This window comes from Triturus cristatus, chromosome 2_2, assembly GCF_964204655.1.
Source record: "Triturus cristatus chromosome 2_2, aTriCri1.1, whole genome shotgun sequence".
NCBI lineage: Eukaryota > Metazoa > Chordata > Amphibia > Caudata > Salamandridae > Triturus > Triturus cristatus.
The window spans coordinates 75,145,305-75,166,354 of record NC_140582.1 but is presented as its reverse complement, the minus strand read 5'-3'; the positions used below and the strand labels follow the sequence as shown (position 1 = coordinate 75,166,354).

The 21,050-nt window shown below is 46.9% G+C and overlaps 1 protein-coding gene across 1 annotated transcript in view; it reads right to left on the bottom strand.

The window, feature by feature from the left end:
- Positions 1-21,050, bottom strand: part of LOC146861879 (uncharacterized) — a 241,267-nt gene that overhangs the window by 16,865 nt on the left and 203,352 nt on the right. Inside the window, exon 7 of the mRNA XM_085641050.1 lies at positions 5,777-5,884. Coding sequence (XP_085497176.1) covers positions 5,777-5,884 — 108 coding nt within the window. The remainder of the gene's footprint in view (positions 1-5,776; positions 5,885-21,050) is intronic.

The window sequence follows — 21,050 nt, the reverse complement described above, 5'->3', positions numbered from 1 at the left end:
AAGTAGCTGCCTTGCAGATATCCACTAAAGGAATATTTCTCATTAAGGCAGCCATAGCTGCCTTCCCTCTGGTAGAGTGAGCTTTGGGCCTACCAGAAAGAGATTTGTTGGCTAGCTGATAACAGCAGAGAATGCAAAAGACAATCCACCTAGAGATTGACTGTTTAGAAGTAGCTAAACCTGTGCGGACTGGGCCGTAATTGATAAACAACTGTTGTTAATTACGAATGGCCTTGTCCAGATAGAATTTTAAGAACACGAATGGAGAGCTCTTTCGGCTGGAGATGAAGGGTTTGGAAAGAACATGGTTAAAGCAATAGTCTGGTTTACCTGAAAATCTGAAACCATTTTAGGGAGGAACTTAGGATGTGTGCGCAGCACTACTTTGAAAGAATGGAATACTGTGTAAGGCTCATGGGTGAAAAGGGCCTGGATCTCACTAACTCTCCTAACTGATGTAATGGCCACCAGGAAAGCGGTTTCCCATGAGAGTTGTTGTAATGAAGCTTTGTGAATGGGTTCAAAGGGAGGAAGAATGAGGCGAGAAAGTACTACATTCAGCTCTCATGGAGGAGAAGGGTATCTAATAGGAGGGAAAACCTTCTTTAACCCCTCTAGGAAATCTTTATTAACTGGAATCCTAAAGAAAGAGATTTGTGAAGGACATTTCCTGTATGCCGTGAGAGCAGACAGGTGGACTATGATTGAAGAGTGTTGAAGGCCAGATTTGGCAAGGTGTTATAAATACGGGAGAATGACTTCTTCCTGGCAAGAGGTGGGATCAATTTGTTTGGAGGAGCACCAAATGCAAAATCGTTTCCAACTGCCGGTATCAGTGGTATTGGAGGAAAAGCGTGCAGTAACTTGTTTGACCAGTCGATCCATAGGGCATTCCTGACCTTGGATTGTAAAATCCGGGGGCGAAGTTGCTACATTTTTTGTTTTCCTCTGTGGTGAACAGATCCGTAGAAGGTGTGCCCCACAAGCTGAAAATATCTTGAAAGACTTCTTCATTCAGCACCCACTCATGGTTTTCGTCAAGAACCCTGCTGCATGTGTCTGCATGGATATTCTGCACCCCTGGCAGATGCGCAGCTACCAGTGTTAGCTTCCTGGCGATGAGACAGTGCCAGATCGATTGGGCTTCTTGCAACAAGGCAGTGGACCACGTTCCCCCCTGCTTATTCAGGTAGTACATGGTGGTTGTATTGTCTGTGTGAGCAAGTGAGGTGTTGGTCGTGAATGAAGGATGAAAAGCCTTGAATGCCAGGTGTACTGCTCGGAGTTCCAGAAGGTTGATATGATGTCTGTTCTCTCTAGGACCATAGCCCTTGTATCTGTAGGTATTGCATGTGAGCTCCCCACCTGAGCAGTGAGGCATCTGTGACCATGGTCTGTGTTGGTGGTAGGTGGTGAAAGGACATTCCCCTCAGGAGATTCTTCTGGGAGCACCACCACTGGAGAGATTCCACCGCATGAGTTAAGAGGGTGATCCTGTCCTCCCAGTTCCCTGAGAACTGGTTCCACTTGTCCTTCAAGCACTAATGGAGAGGGTGCATGTGAAGGCGAGCATTGGGAGACAGAAATATGCAGGAGGCCATCGAGCCAAGGAGCGAGGAGACTATGTGTAGTGATGGATAGGTTATCCATTGAAGATTGAGACATTTTTGGAGAATGGATAACCGTTGTTCCTCCGAGGGAAACTACTTTTCCAGAAACGTATCGATGGTAGTGCTTAAGTAATGTAGAATCCGAACCGGAGATGCCATGGACTTTTGAACATTGACATGCAGACCCAAGCGATGAAACAGATCGCACTTCCACAGGAAATGTTCTTGGGCTTTTGCGAAGAAAAATGCCTTGATCAGCCAATTGTCCAGGGAGAGATATTCAAAGATTGTGTGTTTCCGAAAGTGCGCTGCCATCACCGCCATGCATTTGCAAAAGGTCCTGGGAGCTGACTTGAGGCTGAATGGTAGAGCGCATATTGGTAGTGGTTCTGTCCCATGACAAACCTGAGTAATTTACGATCGGACTTTGCTATAGGAATATGAAAATAAGCGTTGGGTATATCTAATGAACAGGGCAAGTCTCCCTTTTGAAGTTGAGGGTAAATTTGGTGTAAAGCCAGCATCCTGAATTTTGTCCTTCTGGATCCACTTGTTTGCAATGCAAAGGTCGAGATTCAGCCTGAACTCATGTCTGCCTTTCTTTTGCACTAGGAAGTATCTGGAGTAGATACCTTGACCTCGTTGGTTTCGAGGGACTGGTTCCACCGCTTTCTTGTGGCACAGAGTGTTGACTTCCTCCCGTAAAAGCTTGAGGCAAGATAGACAACCTCGGCAGAATGGATGGTGGTGGGGCAGTGAATCTGAGACAATAGCCATGTTTGACAATATTTAAGACCCAGGCGTCTGTTGTTATGCATTGCCATTCTGCAAGATAATTTGCAATGCTTCCTCCTACTGGATTGGGTAACAGAAGAGGGGGAAGAGATGATACAGGTTTTTGCTGCAGCAGGTTGTCGTCCTCTCTGGGTAGCTTGTTGGGAGTTCCGACCTCTCTGTCTTTTGTGCTGTGACTGGTAAGGTCGCTGATATTGTTGCAATCTGCCTGGTTGCCATTAAGGGGTTTGAACTCACTGTGAGGAGAAGCAGCGTTAGTAAGGGTGGAATGAACGCCGCTGTTCTTTAGATTTTTCGAATCCACCGCTTTTAAGGTATCCATTTCCGTTTTCAATCTCGGCATTTCGCTGTTGGCGTGCAAGCTGAAGAGGGTGGAACCGGAAAACGGTACATTCTGTAGACGTAACTGGGCATCTGGCTTCAGAGATGTCAATCGCAGCCATGCATGTCGACGTAAAGAGATCCCGTGGCAGTAACTGTGGGGAGCAAGGATCGAAGAATCCACTGCTGTGCTGATGACTTGATTTGAGACTAAAGCCCCCTCCTGGACGATTTCTAGAAAATCTTCCCAGTGCTCTTTTGGGAGGTGGTCTGCCAAGTGGAGAATGGAATCCCATGAGGCACGGTCATACCTTCCTAGTAGGGCTGTGGCACTAGCCGCTTTTATGGACGTAGTAGCCATGCTGCAGATCTAGTGTTCTCACAAAACCACCTTTTTGCTCTCCTTATTGGGGGGAGAAGTAGCAGATGGAGAGGTGGCGTGAGATTTTCATGCTGCTAAAATCACCACTGAGTCGGGAGGGGGATCGGCAAGTAAGAACAGCGGATCCTGTTCTGGTGGTCGATATTTCTTTTGGAGCCTAGATGGTGTTGATTTTGCCGCAGCAGGCGTAAGGAACAATTCCGTGGCGGGCTCCAGAAGACCTGATACTAGTGGAAGTAACGGTCTAGAAGCCATGCGTTGGTGGAGAGTCTCAAAGATGACGGAAGTCAATGGAGTAGGGGTCTCCATAGGTATGCTCAATTGTGATGCGCCTCGAACCAGGACCTCTCGAAAAGTGTTGGTGTCATCAATTAGGAAGGTTGAGGCAAGTCTGACAATGTAGGAGTATCCTCTGGTAGATGAAGACATATTCCTATGGCGCTGGTGTTGTGAGCATGATCTCATCCTGTGGTAAGAGCGGCAACGTAAATGGCGTGATCTCGTGAAGGAGTGTGAGCGTCCATGTCGAGAACGATGGCGTATCCTTGACCGCAATCGCCCAGGAGACGGTGTGATGGGGATCTGAGGCACCATAGGAGGAGGCAGGACAGGTGCTGGTAGTGCTGGAAGTACTGGAAGTTAAGGTACTGGTAAAGGAGGCGGAGCTGGTAACACTGGAGGTTGCGGCGCTGTTGTAGCCGCTGAGTCCAGTCGAGGAGAGACCAGGATGGGAGAATCAAGTATCTTAACCAGTGATAGAGATCTGGAATGAGACTCAGATGAGGAGTAGATTCTCCTTCTTTTGGAGGGTTTTTGTCTCCTTGACATTGATGAGCTCCTCGACGTCGGTCTCCGTCGTCGACTGGCCTTCGACAACGAGCTGCTCGTTGATGAAGACTGGCTTCTAGACATCAACCCATCTCGTCATCGTCGTTTAGCTGTCAACGTCGACCTCTTGCCTCTCTGCAATGGTATCCCTCGACGTTGACACCTGTCTCGGCGTCAGTGCGAAGTGGCTCTCGACGTCGCTCGACTGGTTCTAGACGTCGAGCGTTGACGTTTACACGACGTTGAGCCAGTCAATAACAGCAAACATGTCGGCGCCGTACCTCCTCTCGACGTCGACCTCCTCAACTGGGACCAAAAGCGGTTTCTGCCTGAAGAACGCCTCTCAGACCTCCCACGTCCACTGGAGGTTGAGGGAAGAGCTCTGGTGGAAGAGTTACTTACCCTTCACTCAGGGGTCCCACTGGCTACTTGCTGTTTTCTCCTCTCTTTTCTTCCCTGCAGGTGAATCTTCTCCCTGTCACGCAGGGTACGTCTGGAGAAGGTTTTGCAGATGTCACAGGAGGCAGGAAGGTGAGAGGATGCTACACAAATAATATAGACCTCGTATGGGTCTGTTTTAGCTTTTTTTCTGCCACATCTAGGACATTTGTCAAAAAGAGATGGCATTTTAAATAGGAAAAAAGCCTCTTTCCTATCAGAAAATCTCTGCTCCACAGAGAAAGAAAAAATATGTCAAGTGAAGCAAAAAACAGTGAACTTTGAAGATCTAAATTGTAGAAAAAACTTAAATATGTGGAGTTCAATGCTCCAAGGGTCCTGTCAGGAACTGGAAAAAAGAACTGAGGTAACTGCCTCTAGTTGAGCATGATGGGATATTGGTGGTCTCTCCACTTTTAAAGTCACAGCCTACTTTTTCTTCACTTATAATGGAAGCCTATGGGCTACATTGCCTGGCACTTCTTCATCTCTGTTTTCTCATTGCAAAAGGGTTTGTGAAGGCTCTTTTTTCTGTGCCATTACAAAAAAAAATATGTACTGAGAGCATATGTAATTAAAGTTTCTTCTTTTGGCATTCCAAGATGAAAAACACTGACCACTGTAGCCTACCCCTAGGCAGCACTATGACTTTCTTAGGTGACTTATCCAGGCCTTCCCAAAGAAAGGTGAACTTCATCACTTAAGAACTTATATTGGATGAAGAGCATCGGGGACCCTGCAGATAGGTGGGACTATTCAACGCTTATGACTATACATGGAAATCCCATACAAGAGAATTACATTTGCAGTATATGTAGCAAAATCTACATTCAGTTAAGTATTACAACAGTGTGCAGATGATTTTTGTAGGCATTTTCTAATATGACTTATGGAAATGATAACAACTGTTAAAAGGTAGGCTTTTACTATAAGACAGGGCTATCATGGTATAGCAGTCAGCAAAAGAGCAGTTGCATTGTGTCAAAGCAGAGGTACATCCTTCACAATATTTAGCATGTCGCCCTTTTACATATTGTGCACCCAGCCTAGTGGCTTCAAGGTTGCATAGGAATGACTCAGCTAATGTTCAAAGTTGGCTGGTAGGCCAGAACTTTACTTTGTTGAGTGCTGACGCTGTTTTTAGGCTAAAGCTAGTTAGCACAACACTGATGCAGGTTTCTGACATTGATCACATGCAGCACCACCAGGGACAAAAAAACAGCAAGGCATAGTGAGGGACATGATGCAGGGCTATGATGGGTTTACAGAAACGTGTGATAGTAAGTAAAGGTTGAAACATGTGGCCAATTGCAGCTGATTGGAAGAGGTTAACATATACCAGATGTTGCTGAAAGAGAGCGAGTGGTGCCCAAGTGCTTTACTAAACTGACTGTTAACTCACCAGACAACCTCTTGTTTTCTCTTCTTTCAAAGCACCGAAAGCCCAGAGCATGGTTCTCTTCCTTTTTGTTTAGATCAAATGAAACAACTGCTTTGATGGTCTCATGTTCTGTGTTTAAGGAAACAATTCAGAAAAAAGACAATATTCAACATGGCAGTGGCATCTGAAGATTCTGCATTCTAAATAAACCTGCATATTGTTATGTACGATATTCATGATCTTGAAGAATAAACCAAGGTAGGTATGAAAGGACTGACCCATGTACCTTGGTAACCGCACAGCAAGCATTCACACCTCCTCTTTTCTGCTGAATATTTTATTCACACACTAAACTGATATTTTCAACCATTTTAAGTAGCACAACTACATGAAACACCATAAATGTTTGTAGTCTGGGAACATCTTGGCGCAAGTGCAACAAAGTCATTAACTGAACATAATGAAACATTTCTGAAAAATAAATCGTGCCATTATAATCTTATTTACATCAAGATAACTAGTTTGCAGAATTAGTGGGTACTGCTAGCTCGTTCACCGTGACTTTGGTAAAAGATCTAATGCTGTACCACATAACAAGCTATTAAGTGAACTGGTACAACTAAGCTGTGTAGTAGAAATGATGGTTATGGATAAATTAGGTCACATGACAGCGGACATGATGAACCCATCTTTAATGGTAAATGGTGCATCTATAGACAGGGAGAAGTATCCAAAGGAGTACATTAAGTTCTTGTGCCTTTTCACGTATAAACATAGGGCCCGATTCACAGAACTAACTTAAGACAAAATCCTAAACTTACTACTTTTGGTATTCACAGAATGCATTTAATAGCAGTAAAGTTAGTGGGCCCGATTCACAGAACTAACTTAAGACAAAATCCTAAACTTACTACCATTTTGGTATTCACAGAAGGCACTTACTCATTTTGGTATTCACAGAAGGCACTTACTCATTTCGGTATTCACAGAAGTTAGGAGTCCTAACTTTAGGACTCCTAAATGCCTTCTGTGAATACCGAAAGTCTTAAAATTAGGATTTTTCGCAGTTTAGTAGTAGTATAGTTAGGACTCCTAACTTTAGGACTCCTAAATGCCTTCTGTGAATACCGAAATTCTTAAAATTAGGATTTTTCTCAATTTAGTAGTCCTAAGTTTAGACTTAGGACTACTAAATTGAGAAAAATCCTAATTTTAAGAATTTCGGTATTCACAGAAGGCATTTAGGAGTCCTAAAGTTAGGAGTCCTAACTATACTACTAGTAAACTGAGAAAAATCCTAATTTTAAGACTTTCGGTAGTCACAGAAGGCATTTAGGAGTCCTAAAGTTAGGAGTCCTAAACTTAGGACTACTAAATTGAGAAAAATCCTAATTTTAAGAATTTCGGTATTCACAGAAGGCATTTAGGAGTCCTAAAGTTAGGAGTCCTAACTATACTACTACAAAACTGAGAAAAATCCTAATTTTAAGACTTTCGGTATTCACAGAAGTGATTTAGGAGTCCTAAAGTTAGGACTCCTAACTTCTGTGAATACCGAAATGAGTAAGTGCCTTCTGTGAATACCAAAATGAGTAAGTGCATTCTGTGAATACCAAAATGGTAGTAAGTTTAGGATTTTGTCTTAAGTTAGTTCTGTGAATCGGGCCCAGGATTTTGTCTTAAGTTTGACTTAAGACAAACTTAAGACAGACTTAAGACAGACTTAAGACAGACTTAAGACAGACTTAAGACAAACTTAAGACAAACTTAAGACAAACTTAAGACAAACTTAAGACAGACTTAAGACAGACTTAAGACAGACTTAAGTTAGGATTTTGTCTTAAGTTTGTCTTAAGTCTGTCTTAAGTTTGTCTTAAGTCTGTCTTAAGTCTGTCTTAAGTCTGTCTTAAGTTTGTCTTAAGTTTGTCTTAAGTCAAACTTAAGACAAAATCCTAGCTTTACTACCACTAAATGCCTTCTGTGAATACCAAAAGTAGTAAGTTTAGGATGTTGTCTTAAGTTACTTCTGTGAATCGGCTCCATAGTTCCCAGGAGTTTAAACATTCTACTGAATTAACAACAATATATTGCGTTAAAAGGTGTAATTCATAAGCCTTCCAAGTATCATTGGCTACTTCTTCAGATTACGATTAATTTACAGACAGCAATCCAAAAAATTGTCGTACGTTTGCATTTGGTACAAAATAAGATAAATGCTAACAAGCAAAAGAAAACAGTAAAAAGACATACAAAAACATAAATAGATACATACCATGCTGGGCAGGTTTAAATAGTTTAAGATTAAACCCGCATGAAATAACGTACGCAGGGTGGAACTCTACGGACACCTTTGATCAGACCAGCTGATAACATTACTCATTTTTGCATCACCCGTGCATGTCGTCTGCATAGGGACCCAAGTCGACACAGTGCGTCTAAGGGACCCTTGCAGGTACCTCAAGCATTGCAGGGAGACCCATGTCATTCACTCTGCCAGAACCCTGTCTAGAGGTCAAAGATGCAATAACAACACAGATGCACACACACACACACACTGAACGTACTGGACAAACATAGCATTAAACACATGTAATCGTTTCTATCCCTTCAAAATCCAATTTACAAAAAACGAGTAAGAGATTTTAGCAAAAGAATAATAAAAAGTGTGAAAGGCTTGTCTGAAAAAAGGCAATTATTTGTGAAATAAACATAACATGGTCCGTAAACCTCAAAGCCCAAATATAAATGTATAAAGAAAACCAGTTTCTCAGAACGCTAGCACCTTAAAACCCTTGGGGCCATATTCTCAAGGAGCTATTGCCACTTTATCACAGTTAAAGTGGCGATAAAAATACACCCCATTCACAAGCTGGTGCTAACAGCCGTAACCACCAGTTTTCCGGCGATAGCATTCTCAAAAAACATCGCCACGGATGACCCCGGCAACTATCGCTAATGAGATGCATAGTAGGTGTTCCTGAGCAAAAAGCTGCGACAACACCACACCTCAACATTCTCAACGACCAGCCTGATCTGCGATAAGATCACAAAACACGCGATAAGGCGCGTTAGCAGCAGGAAGTTAACACCTGCTCTGACCTGGTGCAAAGTCGGACGACAACCTGCACCAGAAAAGGGAGCCCAGACCACAGCCACCCCTGAAGAACAACAGATGCCATGGAGTTACTCCTCATGCAGCTCGGAGCCCCAACAGGGCCACTACATCCTCCGCCACCACCCCCAGGACCTCCGGAAAAAAACACTGAGGCAGCGTAGACAAAGACAGCGACCTCATGAAAACGCACCAACCTCACAGACCCAACACCAGGGAATGTCATTGCCCACCACAGGCTAAAAGGAAAACCATCCCACACATCCAGACCACCATTGCCCACAGGCTGACGGTACCAACACAGCAGACAACCAACATCCCACCTCAGACCAAGATGCTGGCTGTTCTGCATCTGTTGGCCTCTGGTACCTTCCAAACAACAACTGTCTGAGTCGGAGGAGTCTCACAGCCAGCACAATCCAAGTTCCCCAAAACTGTCTTGGATGCCATCATCAGCCTGGTACCACACTACCTATCCTTCCCCCACACTACGCAGGAACAGCTGGAGACCAAGCAAGGCGTCTATGTCATAGCTGGATTCCCGCACGTGTCAGGGGGCAATTGACGGAACACATGTCCTACTTGTGCCCCCTGGCCACACTGCACACAATATCCACTACCGAAAGCACACATATCCCATCAATGTGCAGGCAATAGTGGACCACCCAGGAATCTACACCAACGTCTACGCCAACCACCCAGGCTGACTGCATGAGTCCTATATCTTCTGACAGTCCATCATCAACCAGCGCTTTCAGGCTGGCACCTACGGAAATGCGCTGCTCGTTGGCCAGTACCAAATTATCACACCACACACCTCAACTCCACAATCATGAAACTCACAACACTGGGAATGCACACGTCACAAACAACATGCCAAACAACCTGCCCACCCACCAGACATGACAGCACAACTTACTGTGGCAACCTGGGCTAGCCATGCACATAAGCCATCGACGGCATGGCACCTCAGCCACACGATAGCAGATTGTGGGAAGAGATGGGGACCAGGCATGTGCGAAGGAGGCAAGTGATCGATGAATGAGAATGTACACAAGCCCAAGTGTGGCGTGGATGCAATGGCCAGACTGCAGTATGCATACCACACACATATCCATGTCGCCATACACCGCTGGTGTTTGGAGTGTAGTGGACAGTGGATGCAACCATGTCACCCCAGCCAGTGGGGAAGAACCCGGAAATGTAGCTTGTTACGTCCCCCTCTGTAAGCGTGAGCGGAGTGGTCTGGCCCGGCGTACGCCAGGCCAGCGTAGGGGTGTGAATAAAAAGCAAGTAGCCCTGGGTGTGGTTCTCTTCCAGAATGCACAACGTGTCTGCCAGGGCGGAGCCCCTCACCCCGCCACGAGGCCGTCGCCGTGAGCGGTGTTGCCTGCGATCCTGTGAGCCTGCTGCACCCCGGGCCGCAGGTCCCCGTACCAGTCCTGCCGGGCCCTGCGCACCCAGGCCTCAATGCACACCTGCCGACACCGGCGTGTGTCGAAGAGAGCCCACCATGTACCGGTGCAAGCTCCAAGCCAGAGTGCCTCGAACCTGGCAGCCTCCTCAGACCATCACGGCCTCTGCGACACAGGCCCGCAGTACCCCCTTCCCGTTGACGTACTCCACATGGCATACACAGCGGACAAGTAGGTCACACATTTGGAACTGAGTCTTGATTACACTATGGCAGAGAACATCAATTATGGCTGATTTTATGTCACTATACTCGCTTCGATGTGGTGACACCAAGTCTGTGCATGGCATCACAACCACAGGTGTCTGTGGGCCCTTGATAACAACGCCGTTGGCCTACACTGCGGTCCAGCAGGCCTCACGCCAATTCAATCCAGTCCGTACCAGGCAGAACACGTCATCGTCGCTGACTGAACACCCGCTCAGCTCTGGTGCTTTTACCAACGTCAACCACAAGTAACCACCAAATGCCATGTCAACATCGTGTGTTAGAGTTCCAGGAGGAGCTCGCTGAACCGCATTTGGCCTGCTCTGACCGCTGCCTCGGGCCTACACTGCGGTCGAGTAGGTCACACATTTCAAAATCAGTCTTGATTTGTTTCTGGCAGACTTGGTACTATTGTACTGGCCTCATTGCAGACTGCATACCCTTTCAGCTCCGGTGCCACTAAGTCTGTTCCCCGAGATCCATGGACACTTTCTGGTTGAACTTAAGTGGCGACTGGGTCCATGGACCGGGGGTTGTCATCACCATCATATCGGTGATACTGACTTGGTGGCAAAAACGAGGCAGTAGAATTCCACTCCTCCATTTGCTGCTTCCGGACGGCTTTTACCCTCTGCATCATGCCATGGTGGACACCTTCCACTGTCCCCCGCAACCCTCTGCCACATTCACCATGGACATCGATGAGGACCCGCTCAGCACTTCATGTGCCCCTATCTCACTGCACCGCAAGTCACCGTCCTGTGGCGGTGTGCCTGCCACAGTGCATCCGGGGCCACTAACTCTGTGCAGCTCAAGTCAGGGACCCTGGCTCGTGAGATATTGGATGGTCTTTGAGACGATGGCCTTGGGGTCATCGACACCATGTGTATGTGGCCCTGCGATGTACGCTGCCTCCGGCCTCAACTGCGTTGCACCAGGGCTCACCAGAGTCCTAACCGGCCCGGACGACGCATCACAACAGGAGGCACACGCCACCACCGCCAGGGCCACCTCCAACTGCCAACTGCAAGAGTTGAAGCAGTCGTACTGACAGACTAACGGAGTTGCTCACACCTGTGGTGGATGCCATCATCTGCCTGATACCCTGCTTGGCACTCCAGGTGCCCCAACATCGGTGCACTGCAACTCACGGACACTCCTGTTTGCATATTGGGTGACCTCTGTACTTACTACGGCTACCTCCATGATGCTTCGCATTTGTCTCTGTTATGCTGGTGTTTGCAGTTTCCATTGTAATGGTGTTCACTGTTCAAGTTGGTGCCAGCACCAAACACTCCGTTGGTGCTGGCTCACACCCCACACACATCCAGCACAGGAGTCACTGTACATGTGGCAATGCCAATAAAGGGGCCGGGCGCACATGCCCGTGGCCAGTTCCACAAACTATCTGAGTGTGTCCGTGTGGTCATAATGTATGCATGAGGGCCCCTGGCCCAACAACATTACATTGTGTTGTGTACAGCGGACGCTGACATGTCACCGCAGGCAGCGTGTTAGACCTTGGACATGTAGCTTTATCGTCACCCACGCAATACGTAAGAGGAGTGGACTGGGCCGTCGTACGCAGGTCCAGCATGGGTTTATGAATGTCAATTGCGTGCCACTGTGCGTGGTTCAGTACTGGAAATGTGCACATGCATGTGTCTCTGTCGTAGTGTGGGTCTCTTTGTGTGGTGTAGGTGGTCCCTGAGTGGAATTAGACACTCACGCATGTGATCTAGTTCGTAATCCAATGGTTCAGACCCCACCCGCACCTGTTCGTCCACCTTCGTTTGGCATCCTGACACCTGGCATTGGAATGCCATGTGTGGCTCGGTGAGGTGTTGGGAGCCAGCCGTGCTGGCGGGTGCTTCCTGCTGTGTGGTATGTGCATGGGTTGGGTTCTCCTCTATGTAGCTTGGCTGCCCTGGTCCAGGTGGTGGGTTGCCTGGGATGTGCATGGGCCGTCGGTGGTGTGGTCGTCCTCTCCAGCATCGCTGATGGGTAGTCTGGTCTGCTCTGCTAGAGGTGTTGTTTGTCCCTCTGCAATGTGAAGGGGAGATACATGTTGACATTGTGTTAATATGTATGTTGGTGCATTGTTCTTGTTTACATGCAGACTGTATGACCATGTACATTGTGACTGTTTGGGAGGTGCTGGATTTTGATGCAGGACAGTGGACATATGGACTACATGACGGATGTGAGGTTGTACGCGTTCTTTTCCTTCTCACAGTTTCCTGCTCTGTTAGCTGTGGTTGGCCTGTTACAGCGCATGAGCGTAGCCAGTTGTATCCTCTGTTCTGCGGTGTCGGGTCTGCACATTGTACCACATTGTCGTCAATGTGGATGTGCTGTGATTGGTATGTGTTTGTGCTACAGTGTGCCACGGGGATCAGGGACATGATCCAGGGTCATTGTGGGTGTGCAGTGTGCTACACGTTGTTGTGCATGTGTGCTATTGTGCCCATCTCCCCCTGTCCCCCCAGGCCCTGGTCGTTACTCACCCTGTTGATGTTGTGTCAGGTCCTCTCGATCTGTGGCCCGACTCCCACCTCCTTGCAGCGTCTCCACACTGATGACTGTGGCCCCCGTTTCCTCCTGCTCCTCCTGTGGCACAGGACTCCAGCCTCCTGTCGCCGTTGCTGCCTTCCTGTTGGCAGCGGGTTTGTGCTTGGTTTGGCTTTTCACATCATGCAGCGCCTCGCGGTCTCCTCCATTGCCCTCCTCGATACTCCGACTACATTCACGTTCGTCTAATTGTGTGTCAGTTGATGGTATTGTTCTGTCACCTCCATGACGCTGATCTGGTTTTCCTGCGGACTGCAACCCGTCTTCCTCTCATTCTTCTTCTTGGCCTTCCCCGACTCTGTTGTTCCTTGCTGGTGGTCTGTGGGGTTCACGTTGGCCTCTACACTCTGTCCGGATGGATCCGTGGTGCTACGCAGTTTTTGTTTCTAACTTTTTTCCCATTGCTTTTATAGTGCATTTTCCCCATGACGCATGGGATTTACAGTCCTGTGGCTGGTTTTCGTTGGTTTTTGTATCGCGCTTAACCTCATCGCAACTTTTTGGGCATTCGTGTTTTGCAGTTTTGCAGTGTCGCGTTGACTTTATCGCAGACATTTGACGCGTTATCGTGGGCCTATCCCATGGTACCGCTGGCTTGTGAATACCACATTACCACGGTGTTATTTTCCCACGATAGACTGCGATGTGAAGAGTTACGTTAAGCTACTTTTACGGTAGTTATCACACGTTCTCGAGAATATCCCCCTACGTGTGACCAGCGAGTTACAAACCCAAAATATATTCAGGCAACATGTTTCACTATGAAAACTGAGTGGGTTAGGCTAAGGTAATACCTTTACACATAATCAATAAATACACGTTTCTTAACATGGCTGTGGAAGAACACAACATGTTATAAACTATATTGAGAGACATATAGCAATGTAAAGAAAACCACCAAATTGTAATGGAAGACAAAGACATCTACTGCTGGAAATGTGGGGTGAACAGAACTTAAATGAACTACATAATAATAATAATGACATGTTTTTGCATTGTGTTCGTTACTGCAGTTTTGCAATTGTGTAGCACTGTACATTTTAAAAGTAACTAACGAACAAGTTATTTACCTTTGGTAACGTTTTTTTCTGGTGGATGCAGTATCTGCCTGTAGATTCCTCACCTTTTGAATTACCCCTTGCGCCAGCATTCCACGCAAACATTTCTCTTAGCCCTCCCACGTCAACCAGGACGTCACAATGGCACAGCTCCACTCGCGACTCCGTATGACTTCATTGGAGCCATAAGAAGACCTTGTCGGCATGCTGAAGTCAGTACCACCCATTTTTTCCGTGCTTTAGAGGCAAATGGGTGGACCAACATTATAATTGGATACAATATATACACACAGTTTATAGATAAAGAGGAAAAGCTAAAGAAACAAAGCATTTCCTGATAACCAACTGTATGGCGAGCAAAAGACATAGGAAAACAAACATGTCAAAAAATGACCACTTTTTTGGTATACAAAGGTGGACAACGGGGAGGAGGGTGGGTCAGTGAGGAATCCACAGGCAGATACTGTATCCACCAGAAAAAGCGTTACGGAACGTAAGTAACTTGTTCTTTCGATGGATACATCTGCCTGTGGATTCCTCACTTTTTAAATAGAATTCTACAGCAGTCTCGCTCCCGAAGGAAGGTGTCCACCTACTCATACCAAAAAGTCATGCACCACAGAAAGAGCAAAATGGCCATCCCTAACCTCAGAATCCAAGCAATATTGCTTTGCGCAAGTGGGGAGGGAGGCCCATGTTGGAGCCTTACAAATGTCAACTACAGGAACACCTCTAGCCAAAGTAGATGTGGAAGACTTAGCTCTAGTAGAATGAGCTCTGATACCTTCAGGAGGCTCCTTCTTGGTCAGGGCGTAGCATATCTTGATAGACAAGATGATCCACCTGGAAAGCGTTCTTTTGTGGATGGCTTTTCCCTTCATCTTCCCCACAAAGCCAACAAAGAGCTGGTCGTTCGCTGGGCAGTTTGATTATAACATCTTACAATCCTAACTGACCCAGGGAAAATGGCAGAAAAACTAATTTAGTATGCCTGAACTCAGAATGATAAAATACATCTTTTAGTTAAGTTGTTTTTAATATTCTGTGTTTGAAAAATACAACTTTTAGAAAGTAGTTATTTTCTTGCCTATCCATCCAGCCTGCCCCTGCTAGGTTGTGTATTGCATGTCTGGTTTGTGAGTGACAGGGGCTCCAGGAGGCAGGTGAGTCAGCACTCATTTAATTTAATTTAATTTAATTGTGGGTTTATATAGCGCTAGAATCGACTCCCGGAGGAGTATCTCCGTGCTTCGACCGCTGGGGAACCCGTCCTGGCTCACCCTGAGAGATGGTCCCTAATGGGTATCTCTAAGGTGCGACCAAGCATCCCCGGCGGTCTGGGGGGGCCGTTGTGAAGATGAGGCAAGCTAATGCCCAGAGTTGCCGAGTGTGGTCCCTGACTGGAGTAGGCACCGAGGCGAGAATTATCGAGCCCGCTGACCCTGGTCCACGACCCTGCCGCGTCGGGAATCGAACCCTGGTCCCGGGCCGTCCTCTGCTTACGGGTCTGCCGCCTCTAACCAGTGAGCCACACCTCTCCACTAGGCTGAATAGACCTATCTGCATTGGGAGTGGTGGGAGGAGTAGCACCTGGACCTGAATAGGGCTGTGCCTGCCTTCCACAATGCTGGCTCCACCTCCTGTGGTGCGTCTGATGACCCTGGCCCACACTGACAAATGAAAAAGTTGTGCACTGACAGAATGCACCCAGAACTGGTTTGGACTAGGTACAGACACTCTCTGCCTTCTGAGATCAAAGGATTTGGTGGTATAAATATTGGGGCCCAAACCCCAGAACTTTAAAACTCTTTGGGATCAAGAAGACTGCCAGCAAGAAGAGCTGGAGAAGCTGTGAGGAGGAACTACCACCTTGCTGTGTGCTTTCCTGTGTTGGCCGGCCCCGCCGACGCCGCTCCACGCCGGAATCGACGCCGCTGCTTGCAGCACCGTGGTTGGAGGGCACCGCTCGTAAAGTTACACGACGCACCGTCCTCATCCCGCACCACAACCTTGGTCTACCGACACCGGTGCCATAGACTCCAGTTTGTCAGCCGACGACAGCGCTTCAGCATAGACGACGCCACGGCTTGCACCGTGACCTGCCAGCACCGTGTCGAGCACCACCTTCATCTCGCACCGCAACCCTGGTCTCACCGACGCAATCTGACGCCGCCAACGAGCCGCTGCTCGCACTGCGATCTGATGGCACCGCACGCCGCACCGCTGCACTTCGCACCGCAGCACCCTACTCCTGCCGACGCCATCGCTCCCGACTCCATCAGAGAGGAGATCGACCTGCAACGCGTGTGACTTCAAGGGCCCGACGACTCCTGCACCGACCTCCGGAACCGATGCCTGCGGACGCTGTGTGTTCGGAAGCTCAATGAGAGGTCATCGATGCCCTACATTTCTGAAAGGTACTGGTTATGGGTATTCCCGACACCGTAGCTGGCCCGCGATGCCGCTGTCAGCCAGAACTGTTTGGATTTGTTTGCTCCCGACACCGTGATAGCCCCGGACAGAGCTATGGACATCAAGGAACTGTTTTTCAAGGTTATGATAACTGAAGATTTTTAAGTGCTGTATTGCGGATTTTTATCGTTGTTGGTCTTGTCTTAAGTATATAAAAATATTGGATATTTTTCTGAACAGGTGTGATGTCCTTTTGTAGTACTTACACTGTATTACTGTTGGTTATGTGCAAATGCTTTACACACTGCCTCTAAGATAAGCTTGACTGCTCGTGCCAAGCTACCAAGGGGGCGAGCAGGAGTTATTTTAGGAGTGTGACTCCCTTATCCTGACTAGGAAGAAGGGTCCCTATTTGGACAAAGGTGCAAGCCCTTGCCAATTAGAGACCCCCATTTCTAACACATCGCATTCAGGAAATGCAAGGGATCCGCTCCTGGACCCGGAAAGGGTGGATACGGATTTGGAACACCTGGGTCTGGATCCGAATGAGGTCGAGCAGGCTGAGGCTGCGGCGCCAGGGATACTGGAACCAGCACAGGCAACTCCACAGGCGCCAAAGAAGACTCTCTCAGAGCCGGAGAATCTCTGGGCATCGGAGAACCTCTCGGAATCAGAGAGCGAGCCGGAGATGCCTGAGGAGAAGGAGAGGGCGATGGCGAGATGACATCCTTAGTGCGACGCCGCTGAACTGGAGAAGCCGACCTCGAAGCCTTGCTCTTCAAAGACCAACGACGATGAGACTCATGTCGGCGCTTCTTTTTATGCTTTTTGCAACTTTGAGGTATGCAAATCCTGACCTCTTTGTTGTAGGCATAGCACTGCTACACCAAGGAAAACAGCAGAGACAAAGTATACACGAAGAAAATGGAGAGTCCCAGAAAAAACCGTTACGCGTAGATGGCGCGGAAAAAAGGGAACTGACATCAGCACCGACAAGGTCTTCTTATGTGTCCGATGACTTCATACGGAGTCGCCAGCAGAGTCGTGCCATTGTGACGTCCTCTATGAGAAAAGTTTCTGTGGAATGCTGGCACAAGGGGAAATTCAAAAGGTGAGGAAACTACAGGCAGATGTATCCATCAGAAACTCATCTACCCAGACCTGAATTCTTCAACCTTGGCAAGAACCAAGGCTGTTTCTGACCTGCTGGAACATGTGGCCTGTAGACCACATACAGAACTCGCCACATAAAAATATCAAGACCAAAAAAGACTTGCAGAGCTGAGTAGTGTAAACATATACAAGTGTGCAGAAAAATCATGACACAAATTGTTAGCCTAAAAAAAGAGGAGCCAGCTGTAACAAAACTACAAGCAGCTGGACTGCCTGTTCTTCTTCAGTTCTCATTCTTCTAGGAGCTACAGAATACACAATTAGCACAGCTGCACCATTTCTAGGTCCAATCATACATGAGGGGTCGGGGTCAGTGATGCTCCCTTCCTTTGTCACTGAAACTGCCCGTCTCAATGTGATGGGGTGGGCTTAGTGAAGGCTGCCTGGCCGGTGCTGCTCACTGCAATGGTGCTGGGACAATTGTTAGGGGGGTACCACTATCAATATTACATCACTTAAGTCATAGGGACTGTGAACAATTCAAGAGTCAGGGTGTGGTATTTAGCCAGTGATACATATTTTAGCACACTGTTGTGCATGTATTACTTAAGCATAGTGTGACAGGACACTGTCATTTATAGAAGGACATTTTACATTGAAATGGCCACAGATATGCAGTTATACTAATTAAACTAAATAACACACAATCGATAATGTGAGCAAATCTGGTTTCACAAATATTTATCATTTGCGCATTAGCAAGTAAAGTGCCTTGATTTGTTTTGATCATATTCAAACCTTTGGTTCCATCATACGTTGTAATTACATAGAAATTGTGCTTCATTCGTGCTGGCCTAACTGCTGATATGTTTTGATTAATTTGTACAGTTCACTTCGAGGTAATTAAATGTTTGAGGAAATAATGCCTTTGTATAGCCTTTCCTTCCACACTCTGTACCCCAACAAAATTGTATGATAGTTCACTTTACAGTCAAAGAAAAGTAAACACCAATCTCCATGTTAAAAGAATAAGCAGCAGTTTGGCAAAAGACATGGCCTAACATATGACCTCTGTCCTTGAACGCACAGCAAATGTGAGAATATAAAACAAAATGTAAATATATATTTATTGCTCATTCACCTTCTGAACTCCAGCATGGTTATTTGGAGGGTGCTACAGCACCCCTACAACTCACTGCCAACTATTAAAGTGGTGTTCTCCTCCTTTGGGTCAGATATTAAAATAAAAAACCCTCACCAAGGAGATTTGTAGGGCTGGGCCACTCTCTTTGAACTATTTATCAATCTCTTTACTTGACCTTTCATATCAGTGGAAATTTGGAATACTTCAGTTGCTGAAAAATGAGGCTTGCCTAAGCCATTACTGTTTTTGATCCAGCCAGCACTTTCAAGTCCCCTCGTTTTGGTACTGCCAGTTAATGGAGACACAAATCTAGGTTCCAAATTTATGTCCCTACCTCAAAGATGATACTATGTCATGTGCATATTGCATTACTGACAGATGAAATCTAGTTGGCTGACTCAGCCAAAGGAGAAATAGATGCATTGAGAGACCGGTACGATGGATGTAAAAGCTAAGAGTTATTTTAGGACCTAACCGATGAAGCCTTTGCTTCTCTTTAGAGGGATGAGGTGGTGTGAAGAACGCCAGGAGGTTGATGTTTTACCTGATGTGAAAACTGGTTCCCATTTTGGAAGAAAAGAGGCTTGGGTCTTCTACATCAACTTGTCTGGAAAAAAGGTTGTGTATGGCAGGTAGACAGTGAAGGTTTACCTCCAGTTGTATGAAGGTTCAAAGGGCGTGCCCAGGAAGAGTGCAATGATGAGATTCAAGTCCCACTGAAGCATAATGAAAGAAGATGCAAAACGTTATAAAAAAGCATCACAACAGGTGATTTAAATTAAGATGCCTGATCTGTCAAACACAAGAAGGCCGAAAGAGCAGACAAATAATCTTTAACTGTTTCCAAGACAAGTTCTTGATGAGCTAGGGACAACACAAAAAGCAACACTTCGGAAAGTTTGGCCTGAAGCGGGTCAATCTGCAGAGTATGGTGCCAAGCCACTGATCTGTCCCAACGGCAGGCGTACAACGTTTTAGTGAAGGAGCATCTGGCTGCCAAGATGAGGGAGGGATGTCAAATAGTCAACTGCCGCTGATCAATCTCCAAGCATGTAGGTGAAAATTGTGCAGGCTCGAGTGCATGACTTTGTCCTGCTGTGGCGACAGAAGATCCTCCAGAGGTAGCACCCTGATCGGAGGACAGGTGCTCAAGCAAAGGAGTATCGAGTACCACATTCCCCTGGCCAAATCCAGTACCCCTAGGATGACTTTAGCCTGGTTGTTCCTGAACTTCTTCAGAACTCAGGGCCGGAGGTAGCAGCAGGAAAGCATACAGAAGTCACGAGCTTCACTCTAGGTGAAATGCCTCTCAGAGGGGGAGCAGTGTGTTCTCAGTGCTGGTGAAAAGGTAGGGCCGAGGTTCTCCCCATTCACAGAAGATACCTTGCGCCACCGCTGGGTGTAATTGTCATTCGTGGTCTGCTGGGAATCAGTAGCTGAGTTCGTCCAGCCTGGCGTTTAGAGATCTCACCAGGTAGTGTACCACCAGGAAAATCCCCTGGTACTCTGGCAGAGCCAAATATCCAAAAGCAACAACGGCGGACCTCCTATGCCGCACCTCGTGCCAGTTCCTATGCGTGAGTTTTCTGTGCAACTACCCCTGCGCCAGCCGTTGAGTGGCGTCACTGTGCTCCAGATCAGAAACTATTATGACAAATGGGGGTGCACAGCTCAAGAAGTCGAAAAGGCCAAGGTTGATAGAGAGAAAGTTTCAGCCGCGACGCTGAGGAATCTTCGTATCCTCTTAGAGTGAATATGGGCCACAGTGCAATACACTTGACCTCTTGAATCTTTGGAAATTGTTTAGGACACATAGTGGACATAGAGGCGCTATAAATCATATTTGCCCGTTGACTTTTCTCTGTGGGGCTTTTTAATTGTGCCAAACGGATTCGTCTACCAGAATTTCATTGGATTGTTTTGGGCTGTTACAACAGATTATATCTGCCCGTCTCCGTGGGGCTTTTTATCATATTCGGATCTGTCTTCCTGACAATCGTTGGAATTTTCATAAACTGTTACAAACAGGCCTACATAGGAACGTACTGTCTTTTGTGAGAAGCCAACTGATCTGAAGCTAATAATAAAAATTGTTGGCACTTTGGCAATTTGTACTTTACAAATGATATATTTTTCTGCCCTGATGAAGTTCCCTATATGGGAATAAAACGCGTTGGCTGGATTTTCTATATCTGATGATCCTA